At 39.7% G+C, this 20,892-nt stretch overlaps 1 protein-coding gene across 1 annotated transcript in view; it reads left to right on the top strand.

The window, feature by feature from the left end:
- The first annotated feature begins 276 nt into the window (after window positions 1–276).
- MTHFD2L (methylenetetrahydrofolate dehydrogenase (NADP+ dependent) 2 like) overlaps window positions 277–20,892 on the top strand; it is a 125,365-nt gene continuing 104,749 nt past the window's right edge. The window contains exons 1-4 of the mRNA XM_089663710.1: window positions 277–543; window positions 6,029–6,091; window positions 7,525–7,721; window positions 15,303–15,425. Coding sequence (XP_089519836.1) covers window positions 431–543; window positions 6,029–6,091; window positions 7,525–7,721; window positions 15,303–15,425 — 496 coding nt within the window. The 5' untranslated portion in view covers window positions 277–430. The remainder of the gene's footprint in view (window positions 544–6,028; window positions 6,092–7,524; window positions 7,722–15,302; window positions 15,426–20,892) is intronic.

The following is a 20,892-nucleotide window of genomic DNA, read 5'->3' as shown; positions in this document are numbered from 1 at the left end:
TTTTAATTACTGAACAATGATGCCTTAGATTGTACGCCCCTTGAGGGTTAGGGACTGATGTGAATGTACAATATATATGTAAAGCACTGCGTAAATTGATGGCGCTATATAAGTACCTGAAATAAAGAATATAGAAGACAGAAACTGTACACCTTTGCAATGGACCAAGTACAGTGTAACATTACTGCTTGTTTTCTCTGTGCAGGTATGGCCATTGTCCAATCACTGCTATGGAGGGGTGGAGTTCTTATTCCCACACAGTTTATACATTGCTTCAACCCTCATCAGTCAGTGATGCTTGAAGGTACCATTGACTGTATTGCAAATGATGCTCATGATGGTTTTGCTGCTGCAGGGGGAGATAATCTAACTCACTCCCCCTCTTGTACACCCTTGTTCATGGTGTGTTCTCTTAGTGCACGCATAGCTCATGGCCTCTACATTTAGTAGCATTCGTCTTCTACAGAGGACAAAATATGGAACTACAAATGCCAGAATATTTACTTGGAGTAGAGGCTGTCACACAGACATCGCATGTAGAAGGTGAGAGCTTAGCTAGGTAACTGAACTGATTCTGCATGTTAATTTACGTATCATTGTTTCCGCTTTACAAGCAAAAAGGTCACCCTGTCCTGCTTGGTTGATTATATATATGTATATATATATATATATATAGATATATATATATGTGTGTGTGTGTTTGTTTGTAAATGTGTGTATATATATATATATATATATATATATATATACACATATACTCACATTCACATGTGTGTGTGTATATATATATATATATATATATAGATCTTGGTCTGTGTGTAAGCCCCTCTGCAGAAGGAGGCTTTTTACATATTTTTTTTAATGTAGAAAATAAAATAATGCTTACCCTTATGTATAGACAGATGCCCAACAGTAAAATAACTGGCACAATCTTTAAGGTGTTGGTTGGAATTTTTTAAAAATTATTGCACATTACATATATACATGTTTTTGAATAGCTGTTTAAAGTTCTGTACTGAGTGCAATTCACTTAAATGGTATTTAAAATATAATTAATAATAATTAATATAATAGTACAAAGCATTAATTACAGTGTTGGCACTTATAAATAAAAAAAAAACTAAAGTCATTTTTGAAATTATAATTTTAACTTCTCAGACATAGAATACATTCAAACCATTTCCTGAGAAAAGGTACACTCTTTGTAAGTACTTATGATGGACATACATTTAATTATAATTTCATTGCTCGTATGCACATTTCTACACTTATACAATGTATACACCATGTATTGCATGCTTTGCATTTATATTTAATTTATAAAATATATGACATAAAAGATGCTTTTACACAGGTGCTCATATTTTATTCCTAGTGGTTTTCTTCTGTTAACAGTGTAGAAATGGCTTTGTCTTTGTGGCACGGATTATAATAAAAGGGATAATAATGTTTATTGCTGCTGCAGCTTTTCCTTCACACTCCACTAGTTTTAACTGATGACTGCAGAGCTGGAGATGTAGAGAAAGCACAACCCTTCCATATGGCAACCCTTTTATTTACATCCTTGCTTTTGCCCTGCACTGTGTTTTGTTTTCATTTATAGTATTTTACAGGACAATACTAAAGCTGGTCTTCTATGATCATGAACTTTATTACTATAATACAAAATGCTAAATATTTGATATAATGTATATATAATATTTAATATAATTATAAATAGTAGCTATACAGTGCTTTGTATCTTATGATATATACAGTATATAATCACTCATGTACTAGGAGTTCAGTGTATTCCTTTGCACTTCAGCAAAACTCACAGAATATTTGAAAGAGCTAGCAACAGACAGAATACAATATCATTGGGTTTCTTAAAAAATCTTGTTTCCTATTTTTTAATCTTAGGTTGTCCTGACCAGTCAGTTCCTATAGTAGACTGCGCAAAGACAATATTACAAGCATGCTCAAAACTGCAACTACTAACTGAATTTACAAAGGGGATTCGAATGGGAGGAAGCACAATGTCCCACAGACCCCAGACTATGCATACATTTTGAGAATGCTTTGACTTGCAGAAATTTTTCCTGTGTGTTCCACAGAAAATAAATATTCTTTCACTACATATACTTTTGAGCACACTATTACCTGAGCTGGGATTAAGGGCTCATGTACACGGGGCATTTGGAAAACTCTTCTGAACAATGGAAACTGACTGCTGGAAAACGTAGGTTAAAAAATTTCAGTTTAGCTGCGTTTGCATACCGCGTTTATATGCGTTTGAGTTTAAAAGCAAGCGTTTTTAAAAGATAACCTCAGGAGACTTTCCCAAATGCCTAGAATGCACTGAGAAATAGTAACAAATGAACTATTTCAGACATTTTGAGAGGAATAGAGAGAGCAGAAGCAGAGATAGCAGTATGTGTTGAGATGACCTGTCTTTTCTGGTTGTATTCACTATGGATCTCATCACGAGCATAATGCAGCACGTTCTACCAATTTTTCCTTCACTTGAAACCTGGAACTGACTGCGCTGGTGTACTAGGTCCATTTGAATACATGGAAAATTCTTTGCATGCATTTCTGATGATGAAAAAAGGCTCTGGACAGCATCTGGACATGGAACAGTTAAAAAATGCATCTAAATGCAAACACTTATAAACGCTGTTAACTGCGTTTACAAGCGTTTACACGTGTTTACAAGCATTTGATGTTTGAAACGCTGGTAAAATTTACTCCTGAACTCAAGTTTGGTGCGTTCAAAAAAAACGACTGTAAACTCAACTGCCTGTAAACAACTGTAAACGACTATGTGTACATGGACACATAGGGAAACATTAGGGAGAGTTCAGGGGCTGCTGAAAAAAATGCTCAACAACTCCTGAATGTCAGTTTAGGAGCTGCAGTGTACATGAGCCCTAAAAGTTGCAACAAATACAATGGTGTGATGATTGATACAATAGTAAACACATTTTGCATGGTCTTCCAATCTGGTACACAAGTTAAGTTTTTTTTCATTCAACCTAGCAGGCTGAACAAAAAAAAAAAACTGAGAGGTTGCTGTACTAACCGTGCAATTGTGTTCTGCTAGAACACACTTGGAGGGTGGGGGAGGGTGGTGTGTAGGGTATTTTCTTTGTTTAGTGGAAACATTTTTGATATGGAAAAATATTGTTGTATAATGTGAAATAATGTATGTTAATTAAAATTAATAAAAAATATATTAATAAAAAAAAAGAAAAAAAAAGAACACACTGGTAAGCGCTCGCAGCCATTGGCTGAGGGTGCTGATCAGATGCTGATTGACTGTTGGTTTTCTAGCACGCCTGTTCCACACAAGCTGGTCATGAGATCAGCTTCTGTCACAGAAGCAGCTGTACACATGAGACAAAGGTCAACGGTTTCTACTGTAACGCCTGATTTTGGCTGATATTCTGCCCGTGTGTTTGGGACATAACTTTACATGGCCTCAAGGTCATACTCCATAGATTTTTAGCACTTTGTTTTGACGAATAGCCATGTAGATGCCCTCATCCAATTACATCATCCAATGTTTAAAGTCTGACTGATTTCCAGGGTCCTTTTATTGAAATATTATGGAGGAATACAGCAATGCACAACAACCCTTACAAACTAGGTATTTGTATTGTTAATAATAGGCTAAAACAGAGGGGGCACTTAAACATCTATAGCTGAATAACCACTAGGAACATAATGCAGGAAGTCCCTAATTGGTATATATTAAATCACAAAATACATTTATGGAGTGTTTCTGTGCCATTCTGTGTGAAAGTTCCTGTTATCTGCATAACAGCTTTAAGAAAGTACTTGTATCTAGGCTGAAAACTATCTACAGGCAGAACTCCCTATAGATGTATCCTTTCACTGCCTATGTAAAGAAGATTAATTATCAGAAACTATTTTGAGAATCATAAAGACTGACAGTCTATTTGTAGACAAATGACATTAGAGTTCACATTCAGGCAACACAATATTTGATCCCCTGCTGATTTTGAATGATTGCCCACTCAGAAAGAAATGATCAGTCTAAAAATTGAATGGTAGGTGTATTGTAACACTGAGAGACAGAATAGCAACAACAAATTCAAAAGAAATGCATGTCTAACAAATTATGCACTGATTTGCATGTTCATGAGGGAAATAAGTATTTGATCCCCTTCACAAAACATGACTTAGTACTTGGTGGCAAATCCCTTGTTTGGTGGCTGACGTTTGGCAACTCGAACTTTCAGCTCCCTCCACAGATTTTCAATTGGATTAAGGTCTGGAGACTGGCTAGGCCACTCCAGGACCTTAATGTGCTTCTTCTTGAGCCACTCCTTTGCTGCCTTGGCCGTGTGTTTTGGGTCATTGTCATGCTGGAACACCCATCCACAATCCATTTTCAATTCCCTGGCTGAGGGAGGAAGGTTCTCACCCAAGGTTTGACGGTACATTGCCCCGTCCATTGTCCCTTTGATGCCATGCAGTTGTCCTGTCCCCTTAGCAGAAAAACACCCCCAAAGCAGAATGTTCCACCACCATGTTTGACAGTTGGGATGATGTTCTTGGGGTCATAGGCAGCATTCCTCCTCCTCCAAACATGGCGAGTTGAGTTGATGCCAAAAAGCTTGATTTTGATCTCATATGACTACAACACTTTCAACCAGTCCTCCTCTGCATCATTCAGATGTTCAGTGGCAAACTTCACACAGGCCTGGACATGTGCTTTCTTGAGCAGAGGAACCTTGCGGGCACTGCAGGATTTCAATCCTTGTCAGAGTTGTGTGTTACCAATTGTTTTCTTGGTGACTGTGGTCCCAGCTGCCTGGAGATCATTGACAAGATTCTCACGTGTAGTTCTGGGATGATTCCTCACTGTTTTTATGATCATTGACACCCCACTAGGTGAGATCTTGCATGGTGCCACGGAACTAGGGAGACTGACAGTTGTTTTGTGTTTCTTCCATTTGTGAATGATTGCACCAACTGTTGTCACCTTCTCACCAAGCTGCTTGGTGATAGTTTTTAGCCCAGTCCAGCCTTGTGTAGGTCTACAATCTTGTTCCTGACATCTTTGGACAGCTTTTTGGCCTTTGCCATGGTGGAGAGTTTGGAATCTGATTGTTTGATTGCTCCTGTAGACAGGTGTCCTTTATATAGGTAACAAAATGAGATTAGCAGCACTCCCTTTAAGAGACTGCTTCTAATCTCAGCTTGTTACCTGTATGAAAGACACCTGGTAGCCAGAAATCCTGCTGAATGATAGGGCATCAAATACTTATTTCCCTCATGAACATGCAAATCAGTGCATAATTTGTTAGACATGCATTTCTTTTGAATCTTTTGTTGCTATTCTGTCTCTCAGTGTTACAATACACCTACCATTCGATTTTTAGACCGATCATTTCTTTGTGAGTGGGCAAACATTCAAAATCAGCAGAGGATCAAATACTTATTTCCTTCAATGTATACTAAATCTAAGTAACTGTGGTTATGCTTGCAACATAAGCTGTGAAACTTCGATAAAACAAATGATTCTGCTGTTAGAGAAGGCAATGTAAAGATGACCTTCCATTTTCCCTTATCTGTTCTAGAGCCACTTGATTTATGGTGATGGTTCCACTCTACGATTATAGTCATTACTAAAAGAAGGGCTGGGACAGAAGATAAACAGAAACCTGTACATCATTAGGAATTCCAATACAATATAAGAGATAAATCCAATCCATTATAATGTCAGCAAGAATGTCACTGTAATTGAATAGGTGTTATCAGCATAAACCTGTATCTCCAAAGCTAACACTTTTGTAGAGCCAATGATAATGTACCATTGTTAAATATTGAGTAAAAATCTATGCAAAAGATAATGTTGTTCAGTTTAATCTTCTTAATGTTGTAAAGTCACTTAATGTGTTTTGGTAAAGAAATTCACCTATGATCTTGCATTCACTGTTTTATCAATGGCAAAATTCTGTTCAGAAGTGATTTATGAACCACAGAGTGATCACTTCTCTTTGCTTTCATATTATAGAATGGTATTTCAATCAAGCAGAAGCTCCAAGGAATTCCTGTCTGGTGGGCTGCAAATATCAAGGTTCAGTAAGATAATCCAAAAATTTATGATATGGTATTTTAGTACCCTCAAAAAATATGCAATGCAAAGAGAAATGTGAGTTTACATAAAAACATTTTTATGTTACATTTTTATTTGCATATTTTTAAGGAACTGCTATAAAAATGAGTGAACAAAATGAGTAAAAACAGAAAAAATTTAAAAGTAAAAAAGTAAAAAAAAAGAAAAAAAGTATAATAATAATAATAATAATAATATAATTATAAGGGGAGGAAGAAGGTAATTAGGGACTAAGATCAAAAGGTCTTTCCACTCTTGTTTCTATTGCTTTATATCTCTCTCTTTCTACCCCCACCTGACTTGTTTTCTGAGATTTCTTGGATGAAGTATGGAAAATAAACACTTGAAGATGCCAATATTGAACTTAAAGCATACCGCACAAATACTGTGGCCCTCAAATGGTTCTGGAGGGTTTTATATCTCATTTAGCTTGGCTCCCCCCCTATTTATACTTACCATCTGCCCGATGCTGTATCTGTCCCCCGCTGGCTCTAGTGTGAGAACTTAGCGATCACATGATCGCTGATTGCTGAGTTCTCGCAGACGCTGTGAGCAGAGAGCAGGGCTGTCAGTCACCGCTCTCTGCTCAGCCCCCTAGCACTCACTGGAGTGCTGGACTGTGGAGGGGGAGGGAGCTGCTGACTCAGGCTCTCATCACTCGCTGGTGCCGCTCCAGACTTTGAAGTTGGGAGCTTTCCCCAGCCTGGACCAGCTGAGTGATGTCAGCCAACAGCGAACTTTAGTTCACAGGAGTGCAGAATTAACTGCACTCCTGTGATCCACAGCAGAAATACAGCCAAAAGAGCTTTGGCTGTACTTCTCTGTTAAATTGCATTTTACTGTTATCTCTATTTGGGTTTTTTTTTGTTGACCTATTATGTGTAAGGGTCCCCTCTCCCACATAGACATTGTGGGGTTGATTTACCAAAGGAACATATGCTGTTCACTTTGCATGGAAAATTGCACTGTGCAAGGGAATTTTCCCTACAGCTTAGTGAATGTGGTGAAATTTCAGTTTGCAAAAAATACCGAAGCCCATGCAAGGAAAATAAAAAAAACTGCATTGCTTGCTTGCACATTCTTGTTGTTGCACATAATTAGACGATGGAGGTCAGCAGAGCTTCATATCATTCACTAAGCTCTGGGGATAATTTCCTTGCATAGTGTAACTTCCCTCGCAAAGTGACAGTCTATTTCATTTAGTTAAAAAAAAAAAAAACCTTTGTGCCTCCAAATTTGGTATTTTTGGTCTACTAATGTCTAACAATTGGTAGATGCTGTTCCCCTTTAAAACCTGAACTCTCTAGGTAGTAAGATGACTGACATAAAACAGCCAAGAGACTGTAGATTTATACAGCAAAAAAAACGTAGTCTTTCTATGTTTTACTTTTTAGGATGTTCTGCAGGTCCAAAGCACAGATTATCTCAGGAACCAAACTTGCCAAAGAAATTAAAAAAGAGATCAAGAAGGATGTAGAATCCTGGTTGTACCTTGGCAACCAAAGACCTCATCTCAGTGTGATACTGGTGGGAGACAACCAAGCAAGTCACACCTATGTCAAGAATAAGATCAAAGCTGCAACTACTGTAGGTAATGCCTTTGTGAAATTCAAAGATTTTAGTCCTGTGTTTGAAACTATGTAAAATTCTGTATGTGTCACTATTTAAAATTCTCAATTCTCTTGTAAAACTTTTTTTTTTTACTATAACTTATGCCATTATACTGACTAATTACAGAACATGGACATGACATGAGCGTTGCTTTCATAGTTTACTCTGGAATTATTAATTGCTATAGTCTCCATGTATGTTCAAATTGTGTAAATGTATTTTCTATGTCTAAGCTAAGAGTCTCTACTTTGTGAATAAAATACATTTTTGAATGAACTGACAGTTTGTTGGGGTGATAAGCTTCCTATAACAGTGTTCCCAAAGAATCATCACAGCTACTAACAAATGTCTCATTAATTTTTATATTATCTGCTTACACCGTGTTCCAAATTATGCAAATTATATGTTTCTCATTTACCTAAATAATGTAAATAACAGTCAGCATAATTCTCATGTTATCAACTATTAAGAGTACAATTCACATTTTATTGAACAAACCTCCTAATGATAACAGTATTTTTGTTAAACATAAAACACTTACAATGCACTATTCCAAATTATTACACACAGTAAGTTTCAAAACACTTTATAGGTTGTAAAGAACTGAAAATTGTCATTTGTTGTGTTTGCAGCATATTTACTGAAATCAAAAGCTATTTCAATCAAACTTTTAACAACATTTTACCAGGTCACGTTACATTTTAACATAGGACCCCTTATTTGATAGCAGCTTCACAAGTCTTGCATCCATTGAACTTGTGAGTTTTTGGACAGTTTCTGCTTGAATTTGTTTGCAAGATATCAGAATAGCCTCCCAGAGCTGCTGTTTGGATGTAAACTGCCTCCCACCCTCATAGATCTTTTGCTTGAGGATGCTCCAAAGGTTCTCAATAGGATTGAGGTCATGGGATGATGGAGGCCACACCATGACTTTCTCTCCTTTTATCCCCATAGCAGCCATTGATGCAGAGGTATTCTTTGCAGCATGAGATGGTGCATTGTCATGCATGAAGATGATTTTATTACGGAAAGCATAGTTCTTCCTTCTGTACCAGGGAAGAAAGTGGTCAGTCATAAACACCACATACTTTGCAGAGGTCATCAGGGACCTTCAGGGACCCTAAAGGGGCCGTCCAGCTCTGTTCCCATGATTCCGGCCCAAAACATGACTCCAGCACCGCCTTGCTGATGTCGCAGCCTTGTTGGAACAGGGTGGCCGTCCACCAACCATCCACTACTCTATCCATCTGGACCATCCAGGGTTGCACGGCACTCATCAGTGAACAGGACTGTTTGAAAATTAGTCTTCATGTATTTTTCTGCCCAATGCAGCCGTTTCTGCTTGTGATCATTGGTTAGTGGTGGCCGAATAGAAGGTTTATGCACAGTTGCAAGACTCTGGAGGACTCTACACCTTGATGTCCGTGGGACTCCAGAGGCACCAGCAGCTTCAAATATCTGTTTGCTGCTATGTAATGGTATTTTAGCAGCTGCTCTCTTGATCCGATGCATGGATCTGGCAGAAATCTTCCTCAATGTGCCTTTACCTGCATGAACCCGTCTGTGCTCTGAATCAGCCACAAATCTCTTAATAGTGCGATGATCACGCTTAAGTTTTCGTGAAATATCTAATGTTTTCATACCTCGTCCAAGGCATTGAACTATTTCACTCTTTTCGGCAGCAGAGAGATCCTTTTTCTTCCCCATATTGGTTGAAAATGGTGCTCTGCTTAATAATGTGGAACACCCTCCTTTAGTAGTTTTTCCTTCAATTGGGCTCACCGGCCAATCTAATTATCACAGGTGTCTGAGATTGTTTTCAGTGATCAAAAGAGCCCTGACACACAATGCCATCCAAAAGTTAAACTGAAAAACAAAATATTTCATCTTTGTGACACTTAAATAGAATTTGCATAATAATTTGGAATGCGGTGTAAAGTATATGTGAACCCTCACCTTGGAAAATAACCCATTCAGTTTAAAATAAAAATGAAAACCAAAATATATGCATACACATATAAAAAACATTTTAAATACTTTTCCCCCCTTTTTTATAAGTGATCATAGTCTCTGTTCTCAGCTGCATAAGGAGCTGGGAGTGGAGAAATAGCAGGAAACTGGTATTCCAAGCAAATGGCTGTGAGGTGGGGAAGGGGGGGGGGTGTTGCGGCAGCACAAGTCTGATCATTGGATTAGCTCCCAGCACAGCGAGAAAACTGACCAGCTGTGCTTTCAGTTTTATTGTAGTGGTTAGTTCATATTGAACAGATATGCCATTCCATAGGCTGGTTATTTAAAGCAATTTTGCATTTTCATTTGATTTGTTGCCCTTTAAGCATTATTAAAATTTGGCATGTTTTAATATCTCCCTTTAAGCATTATTCAAATTTCTGCTCCCCATGAAATGAAATTTAAAAACTTTTTTTTGTGCTAGCACCATGCGATTTCCCTGTGGTTCCCACAACTGCAAATGTGCTGCGTTTTTAGGTGCGTGGCATGCTATTAAGAATGAATGTCAGCCCCATGCGTTTTCAAACAGCAGACCTTTTTAACTGCGGGTGGTTGTGGGTGCAGGAATCGCTGCGATAGATGTGAACAGGCCTTCCTGTTTTTCTAACATTCAACTCCTATTGACTTTAATAAGGTTTGCATTCGCCAACCTGTGCTGTATGCTGTACACTTGAGCAGATGACTAAATCCTAGTTAACTAGCTTCATGTTAACCTCCTTAGCGGTATTCCTGAGTGTAGCTCGGGGTAAAATTTCTATACCAAGAGCGGTAACCCCGAGCTACACTCGGGCTTACCATGCGGCGCTGCTCTGGGGGTCCCTGCAGCACTTACCTTGTCCTGCGCTCCCGCGATGTGTCCCCTGCAGCGTCCCCGGCCATCTCCTCCGGCCGATGCCGGCATCCGGCTTCCGTGTTCCGGTCCCTGTGACATCGGGACGTATGGGCGCCGGAACCGGCAGGAAATTTGAAATTTTTTAAAAATGTGATTTTTGCTGTCATTGCTGTTTCAATGCATTTCACATACATTTTGTCCCTAGTGCTTTGTCCTGTGCCCTGCCTGTATTTTGAATGTTCTTTCTGCCTGGAAACTTAGAAAAGTCCATGGCGTCCAAAAAGCGTCCCTTTAGGTCAAAAGCGGTTTTAGAACAGCGATAGTAAATTAGAACCACTTGCAGAATTGAGTAATAATGATTTGTGGGGAAATTCGTCATCAGACACTGAAATTGATTTTGCGACTTTGCTCAGCAATGTGCGAATTTGCCTCTGTATTTCAAATTTCAGTGTTTTTGGTTTGATTATATTATTGAATTAAATTTATTATTATTATATTATTATTTTTTATGATTATTTATTAAACTATAATTTATGATTTCGTGTTTTATCATATCTGGAATGTTTAATAGACTCTTGTTCGTACAGATTTCAGTGAGTTATTCCTAAAAATTACAGCCTACAATAAAAAACTACATATTTCCATGCAAAAAAATGGTACCGCTTTCAGCACAAAAAATCGGAAAGAATCATACCGCCAGGGAGGTTAATGTACACCACTACAGTAACTGTGACATTTAGGATGGAAGTGCAGAGCCTATGTGGTGCCAAAAAACAAATGTTGGCCGTACTAGCAATGGTGTAGCAGAAATAAAATCCTTTATTGGAAACTGCACAAACAGTATAATGAGAACAGGACAGCTCCAAGACTGGACAGAGAAACAGAAACACGTTTCACACGAACACGTGCTTAGTCATTACATTGCGTGCAGAGCCTATGCCCACTCCACCTGTCCAGCGTATCTCCACTACCTCACTCCCAGTAACAGAATGGAGCCCTGCCGTGCACCTAGCACTAACTCCATACAGTATATGCGCTCACTTAACTCCTCCACTTTCATACCTATGCACTGGCTGAGGACCTCTGTGTTGCTGATCTGCTCCTATGAGAGATGGACCTGCTCATGGAGAGTGCGCTGACAACAGCTCCTCCTGCAAGAGGCTATCCCACCTGCCATATGTACACACTTCATGGCAGGCTGCTTGAGAAACTTCCATTACCCTTGGTAACCACTTGCTTATACCCCACACTGTGTTAACTCTTGCAAAGCTGTCTTCATACCCCAATGTGCTTTTTAGTGACCCACACTGTAGACCATGTGTACAATGTGCCAGTTACTTGCATTACACCTCTTTAGTAACTTCAGATCAGGCAAGTACAAAGTTTCAAAAAGCATTACTTGGAATATTATAAACATTACTGATAGCAATGGTAACAGTCTCTCCCTAAAATCCCAATCCCTAGACTTGTTGGGTGCACCAGCCATAGTCCATAGTAGCAGATCTGCAGAACTGGTGTCTTCAGGGAGGACTGCAGGTCCCAGCAAACCCCCTACATTGTGGATGGGACAGCAGGCAGGCTTGCTCTCTGAAGTGGAACTGCTCCCCTTTCTTTCTTCTCTGTAAGCAGCTGGAGAATGCATGATGTGGCTTTCTGTGTCTTCTTTCCCATGCAGCAGACTCTGTGTCGGGCAGAGCCTTCCCCTTTTATTATCAGCACAGGGAGAGAGGCAGAGCTCAGCAAAAAGTGCAGGAACAGATTACCTGTTTGCCTTGCAGCTGGGGCAGCAAGTATCTCACTAGCCAGCATTTCAAGGTGCTAACAAGTAGTCTAGAGGTGTGTCCATGTCATTTAACAAATTGATCACAGTCTGCCTGTGTGTTATTGTATCTAGTCTACAATCTCACTAACCCTGATTGAATGTACTTCTCTTTCTGCAATATGAAGTAATGGTACTAGACATCTGAGATAGCTAAAGAGGTGAGAGCTAGCATCTAAATCAGTGGTCTCCAAACTGCAGCCCGGGGGCCAGCAGCGGCCCTTTACCTGCTTTTATCTGGCCCTTGGAGCACGATTTCTCCCATTGACACCTTTGATTGGGCACTATTCCTTCCACTGACACCAATGATGGGTCACTATTCCTTCCACTGATACCAAGAATGGGGCATTATACCTTCCAATGGCACCAACAATGGGACACTGTTCCTTCCATTGACAACAAGATGGGGCAATATTCCTTCCTAATACTAAAAATAGGGCATTGTTAACTCCCTCTGGCTACAGTCCGGCAGTTTCATTGGTTTATGAAATATTTTTTTATATATACAAAGTTTCTTGCAGAGTGCAGTGACCTTCTAATAAGTCCTAAAGTGCACCTGTGCCAAGACTACTTGCATTGAAGTATTTACAAATTCTTAACAAGCGGCAAAAGAGCAATAAAACAAGCCACCGATCTTGGTATTTGTAAGCCTTGTGGAAATTCCACAAGTTTCACCACAAAGGCCCTGAAATCACAGCATGTCCTCCGTTGTTTTCTATAGCATCAGCAAGTTGACAGTCTGTCAGTCTTCTAATGTCAACAAACAGCATATAGTATAAAAAAAACCTGATTAAAACTTCAAAATCTCTGTTGTGATCTTTCAAGATGAATTAGTCTTCATTGTCCATTTATTAAGAATTTCTGAATATTTTAATGTCCATGGTCTGGGTACAGGTGCACTTTAAAAATATCCCATATGGCGAAAACTATGATCTCTGAATTGCCATTAGTTGCAGAAAAGGTAAAAATCTTTTCAACTAATGTTTTGCAATAAAATCCTTAATCCAGTCAGTCAACCTCCACATGTCATTGTCCCTGTTACTTATTGGCCTTTCTTGATTCTTAAAGCTGAACTAAACTCACAGATATAACTGTTTCCCAAAACAGCTATGTGAAAAAAGCCAGCAGAGACTGAAATAATAGCTATTTATTGCAAAAAGGGTTAGCATTCCATAAAGTACAGCTCCTAACGCGTTTCAGCTGAAATGTATTAGCACAGCTGTACTTTATGGATTTTTAACACTGTTTTCAATAAATAGTTATAAATTCAGTCCCTGATTGAGTGCTGGCTTTTTTGCATAGTGGAATCATTACAGTTTGCAGAAGCCTAAGCAGCAGCACCAATCTTCCCCACAGCCTTCAAGGAATATCTGGGTTGAGCGTGGTGAGTTTGTTTTTACAGTTCCCAAAACAGCTATATTCAATGCACGCCTTAAATGATAATGGTTACACTTGTGCTTATGTTAGTTCTCCATCAAATGGCTGGTGTCATAGCTGATTATATGTTCAGCATCATGGCAACGTCAGATCAAACAAAGGCTAATGTAGGCCATAGACGGGGAGAAAACCGGCTGGTTTTGTAACAAAAAAACGATAAATTGGTCGTTCAATAGGTCGACGTTACCACCAACAGTAAAAAAAAATCGGCCGATTTTCTTCCTGTCTACGGCCGGCATTTAATTACTTCTGTCCCTGCAGAGAGCCCCGCTATTATATTTGACATTAAAAAGTATTGCGGTTGCAACATTGTAGCAATTTGTATCCATTTCGGATACAAATGGTTTTTCAGATACAAATAGATACATTGTTGCAACCGCAATACTTTTTAATGTCAAATATAATAGCAGACTGGAATTCTTCTTCTTTCTCTTCTTCTTCTTTCTCTTCTGCTTCTTTCTCTTCTTCTTCTTCTTCTGCTTCCTCTTCTACTTCTTCTTCTTTCTCTTCTTCCTCATTCTCTGCTTCTTTCTCTTCTTCTTCATTCTCTTCTTCTCTTCTTTCTCTTCTTCTTCTCCTTCTTTCTCTTCTTCTTTCTCTTCTTCTTCTCCTTCTTTCTCTTCTTCTTCTCCTTCTTTCTCTTCTTCTTCTCCTTCTTTCTCTTCTTCTTCTCCTTCTTTCTCTTCTACTTCCTCTTCTTTCTCTTCTTCTTCTTTCTCCTCTTGTTCTTCTTTCTCTTCTTCTTTCTCTTCTTCTTCATTCTCTTCTGCTTCTTTCTCTTCTTCTTCTTTCTCTTCTTCTTCTTCCTCTTCTCTTCTTCCTCTTCTTCTTTCTCTTCTTCTTCCTCTTTCTCTTCTTCTTCTTCTTCCTCTTCCTCTTCCTCTTCTTTTCTTCTTCTTCTTTTTCTTAGAGGTCATGGCTCATGCGCAGATTTTTTATCGATAAAAAGATCGGCCAATTTGCCCATCATTGCCGCGAAAATTGGCCGATCAGCAAAAACAGCCAGTTTTTTTTCCAACTTTACCGATCAAAAAAATCTGACAAAATCCAAAAAAATGGCTGACCAATTAACCCATTAACAGTGCGAAAATCAGCCAATTTTTTTTTTCGGCTGAAAAATCGGCTGAATTTTACCCATCTATGGCCTGCATAAGGCTGGCCATACATTATACAATTTTCTTGAGATTTTTGCTTTAGATTTACCAAAAACCATATAATAGGAGGTCAAACCCAAACAACACTTTCAGTTGTATCCAATTAGGCAGGCCCTTGCACTACAGAGTTGGAGGTAAATATAAAGGAATTTGGGCAGAAAATTGTAAGAAAATTGCATAGTGTATGTCCAGTCTAAGGTGGCTGCTTGCTTGGCTGTGAAGGACAGAAAGGTTAGGTTCTGCTTTGACTTGTTCTTTATTCAAACCCCCTGAAAACATTTTGTTTAAGAATTTTTTTTCTGTTTTTAGGAATTTCCAGTGAAGTTTTACTTAGACCCAGCTATATTACTCAGGAAGAATTATTGGATTTGATAAGCAAATTAAACCGTGATTCTAGTGTTAGTGGTCTGCTGGTACAATTACCTTTACCAGGTAAGCAAAACCGTTCATTCATTATGACTTCTGTTAAATAACTCCACCTATTTGAAAATGTTTTCTCCCAAAGTTCACATACTTTTCTAATTGGATTCCTTTGGAAAAATGTCCATCGATGAGATGAGGACTGCGTCCTTTGTAATCCATCACAACTGAGGTGGACATAGTTACTTTGCATGCTTAGATTTTCAGAGCTTTGAAGAGCTCAGACAGGAAAGAAGAAGCAAACCACATTTCTGACATATCAACAGTTATTCTGTCTTTGCAGCATGATTAAAGGATAGGTTCACCTTTAGTAGCATGTTACATATTACACTAGTATGGTGTAACATGGTACTATGCTGCACCTAGACATGCAATTTTTTTTGTTTTGATTAATTTTTGTATGAAAATGTCATTTTTGGAGATTTGTATCCAAATTTACGAATTGACATAGAAAACGTTATAACAAAAATAACGAATACATTCACTTAATTTGTTTAATTCGGATGATGTCACATTTTTAATTTGTTAGAATGATCCGAATTCATTGTGAATAATAGTCGTTTGTTAAGGAGAGGGTGTCTGCCGCATCCATAATGACCATGACTGATCTGCTGTCAGAGGGATGAGGGTTGTAAGGCATAGACCCTTGTCCTCATCAACATGGGGACAAGATGCTTTGGGGGGAATCCCCCCTCTCTAAAAACACTCCACCATGAGTGCATGTGACCTTCCATGGTTCAGGTAGAAGGGGGGTGGTGCACGCTTGTCTCCATCCTTTTTCTGGCCTGCTGGGCTGCATGCTTTTATAAGGCTCTGGTATGGATTTTAGGGGGGACCTTACGCTATTTTACAAAATAATTTTGGCATGGAGTTCCCCTCAAAATCCATACCAGATCTGAAGGGTGCGGTATGGATTGGGGGGGCAATCTACTCTTTTTTAAATTTTTTTTTAAATGTTAATGTCGGCACTTGTTTTGTTTACATTCTGTTGTCCTCATGTCTACCTGTCATTGGGTGAGTGTCTCTCCACAGGAAACGTCATTTGCCAAATAACAGGTAAATATAGTCACACATCACCGTGTGACTCTGCCCCTATGTTTACCTGTCATTTGGCATGTGTCCCTGGATAGGATATATCATGTGTAACAGGCAGCTGTTTTTTGGGGGTTTTTTCTACGGGTCGGCATTCATCGTGATTCACGTTGGATCTACTTCAGGGGACCATACTCATTCACATGGAGGGGGGGATCTGGGGCTTCCAGATTCCCATAAACTCCCCGCCAGCAGACTCCCACAACCACTGCCTAGAGTAATTAGGAAAAGGCACTTGTCCGTATCAACATGGGGAGAAGGTGCTTTGGGGGGAGCACGCTGGTTTTTTTTTCATTGGCACTTGTTTGTTTACAGCCCGCTGACAGCAGATTAGTCATGGTTGTAAAGGACCAGGCGGCTGTCCTCTCCTTAACAACCAGCTATTCTGCACAATGAATTCAGATCAGATTCGAAAATATCAAACCCTTTTGATACAAACGAATATACCAAACGAATCCCAAAGATACAAAACATATCCTGAAAACAAATCTGGTTAACATAACAAATATGACAAAACAAAATCCTTCAATTAACAAATTAAATGAAAAGAAAACTAAATAGCTTTGTGCAGCTCTCTTTATTCTGCAATGTATGCATGTTTTTGCATTGCTGAATCTGTTTTGCGATATTGGAAGGCTTTGCACAAGATTTTAGAGTAATTTGTGCCCATCCAGCCTGAAAGGCATTTGTGAGGTGGTCAGGTACTAATGTTGGATGAGAAGACCTGGCTTGCATTTGGCGTTGCAATTCATCATAAAGGTGTTCAATAGAGCCGATGTCAGAGTTCTGTGCCTGCTATTTGAGTTCCTCCACACCAGAATCCTTATACTGTCTCTTTGTGGACCTAGCTTTGAGCACAAGGGTGCAGTCATGCTAAATCAGAAAGGGGCCTTCCCTAACTATTGCCAAGGAAGTGCACGATTGTCTAAAGATTTTTTTACAGTACCCTTCACTGGAAACCCCTGACCTCAATCATTTGGAGGGGTATCCGCATACATTTTGCCTTATAGCGTATTTAGCTTCTCTTTAATTGAATATCACTTTCCCTCAACCATGCTACTTGTGAAGGGTTCAGAGCTCCCACAAACAGTGTGTAAATACTTTTTCTGAATTTGGTGCACTTGTACATTGTTTCTGTGTATGCATTTTTCACATAATGTTAAAGTGGGCATAGAGATCCATGACTTTTGCAGTGTAAAGTACAATGTTCCTCTTAAAAGGCCAAAAGTGACTTGTCTTCATTGAGTGCTTTCTATATTGTACTTGTTAATTTTACAAGAAATAGAAGAGATTAGTAGTAAAATTGGGCAGCACAGTGGCTAAATGGTTAGCACTTCCACCTGGCAGTACTAGGGTCGTTGGTTCAAATTCCAGCCACAGCATCACCTGCCTGGAGTTTGCATGTTCTCCCTGTGCTTGCATGGGTTTGCTCCGGGTACTCTAGTTTCCTCCCACACTCCAAAGACATGCTGGTAGGTGAATTGGCTCCTGTCTAAATTGGCCCTAGTATGTGTATGTATGAATGTAAGTTAGGGACCTTAGATTGTACACCCCTTGAGGGTTAGGGAGTGATGTGAATGTACAATATATATGTAAAGTGCTGTGTAAATTGACAGTGCTTTATAGTTACTGAAATAAAAATATAAACTGTACTGCTGGCAGTCTGCAGATTAAGGCCTCATGCACACAGGGCATTTTTTCAGCTGCTCCTAGAGACGTCTGGCATTTGTTTTCTGCCTCTAAACACCCCTTCATGTTAGCCTGTGTATATGCACACATAGGCTTTTAGAGGAGTTTAGTGGCAAGGGAGTTGCAGAAAAAAAACTCACTGCCAGTGCATCCAGGAACAGGCATTTTGAGAAAAAAAAAAAAACGCTTGACACCTGTAAATGCGTGTAAATGCACTCAACACAAGGCACGTTTAGCACTTGAGTGTTAATTCACTTCAGTGGCCTGAATATATTAGTGTTAGGGTTATTTGGGTTAGATTATTATTCTAGGAAAGCGCTTGACACGGCTAAATGCACCTAAATGCGTTACACACTTTTACAAGCCTCAAGCATTTTTATTGCCAAGAATGAGAGGCTTCTAGGAAAGTTTGCAAAACATTCTGTGTGTATGAGGCCTTAAAAACTGTTACTGGAATGTGTGGATTTTTGTATTTAACACTTGATTATATATTATTGGCCACTAGATGGTACCATAAGTTAACATAAAGAAAAGTATTTATAAAACTAACACATCACACAAATGTGTTTTTTTAACAGATGTTCCTCACTAATGTCTTTAGTTACAAAGAATATAACATAGATAAAACTCATAATAACGGGTGGTCAAGTCTAATGATCCTTGTCCATCTCCAAAAATTGGACATCATTAAACAACACTGATAAATACCACTGCTGCTGACAGGGCCGGTGCTAGACTATTTTGCGCCCTAGGCAAGACCAGCTACTGTACCACCTCCCCCCAAAAAAAGATAAATAACACACAACACTTGAACTGAGCGATCCCGCACAATGACAGATCCAACACAACAGATCACCACCACCAACTATGACACAGATCAGCAGGCTCAGCAGGCAGTAGAAGAGCAGGCTGTGGGATTGTGATGATGTCTTCACTCACTGACACATTGCACATGTGATGGATGGCTGGCCACCCGGGTCAGACTCACAGACACGAGAGATCAGATATTACCTTCCTACATGCGCAGCTCCGACTCTGCTGATGTATGGGAAGAGAAGGGCTGGAACTCCGCTATGATCAGCAGCCACCAGCCAGCTTGCAGTAAGGGACTGAGTCTGAGAGGAACACTAGAAGTAGCTGCAGCTCAGCTGCTGCACTGGCCCCAGACACCCGGCATCCTCCTCTGTCCTTTCTTCCTCCCCTCTGCTGCCCCTCCTTTCAGCTTGAGGATCATTCATGGCATTGCAGCAGTACTGAGACAAGGGGTGGGCAGGAGGGGCAGCTGCCCTAGGCACTGTGGTATCATGTGAGGTAGGGGGGCACCATGAGGAGATTGGGGGGAGGAGATTTGTGTTGGAAGGAGGAATTTGGGGGGCGGCAGGCGTGATAATTGCAGATATGGAAGCGGACAACCCTTTTGCTAAGATCCACCATCTTGTATCATACTCTGCAAATATCATTCTTTCTCTCTCCAGCCCCCCTCCCCTTGCAAGGAATGTGGTCTGTGTGTGTGCTGAGTTCAGGAGTGCACAGGGCACCCAATTAGCTGGTCCCATGATGTCTGTCAGACTCTTGCCTTGGCCTGGTTGTAAAGCTATAAATCAGTCGGTCACTGGAGATGAAAGGCATTCCAGAGTGGCAGTAAAACGTACATCCCACTTGAAACCACTTTTTCTTACAAATTCATAAATCCTGACAGGAACAAGGTACAATAAAACAAAGCATATATTCAGATAGGTCAGTTTAATATGAGTCACCTGACACCTTTCACCCCTATGTGGCGTCTACACGAGAGTAGAAAGCAATATGTCCTTATCTGGAACGGTAAGATATGTCATATTTGATGTCTGGACGTTCAGAATATCATTCTGCATATTCATCTACCAGTGGCTAGGATGGTACATGTACCTATGGAAGATTATTGACCATGGTATAAACTCACGAGGGATTTGGTCCTAGCCTGGGTCTCCGCCTAACCCCCCCTCCCTAAATGAGGCGATTGGCCCTTGGCTTCAGTAGACACCCCCTGCTGGGACACTAGAAAAGCTGTCATGCCTGGAGAGAGGCATGAAGAAGAGATTCTCCCTTTTAACATCAGGAACCAACTTTGGGAGAAAAGGCACCTTTTTGTTCAAGATACTTGAACGCTGTTTAAACCAAGGACTTCTGCAAGTATCCTACCTTCGTAAACTTCCTCCTATTATCTCTCTGTTGTGTTATTGCTCTCTCTATTTATATATATATATATATTGGTTACATCTTTTCTGTAAATATTTTTATTGCACCATTTTGACCTTTTTAGTAATAAATCCTATTTTCTGAAAAGTGTTGAACTGTTTCTAAATCTCTTTAATGCAAACTAAGAATCCCTGTCTCTGAAGAGTGCTACTGTGTGTTTTAAAACCTCTGGATACATCTGTCTGCTGTGACAGTGTGTATACAGATGCTTATTCAAACATCATAATGTTACTGCTAAGATTTGTGAGTTTCCTCCTTCTCTGTAAAAAGGTGGTGGTGGCAGTGTGAAGGGTTAATTGCGTAATTAACCTGACCCAGTAACAATTGCTCTCGTTTGTAAAGAAGAAAAAACCTCAGCGCCCAGGACTCTCTTATTACACACACTATTCCCCGTGAGATGCTGCTGTACACAGGTGCAAAAACCAAAAAAAACTTATATCAATAAATACCAGCGCAAACC

This window comes from Staurois parvus, unplaced genomic scaffold, assembly GCF_062004578.1.
Source record: "Staurois parvus isolate SC_StPar_1 unplaced genomic scaffold, SC_StPar_1.0 ptg000044l, whole genome shotgun sequence".
Taxonomy (NCBI): Eukaryota; Metazoa; Chordata; class Amphibia; order Anura; family Ranidae; genus Staurois; species Staurois parvus.
This window is presented reverse-complemented; position numbering and strand designations above follow the sequence as displayed.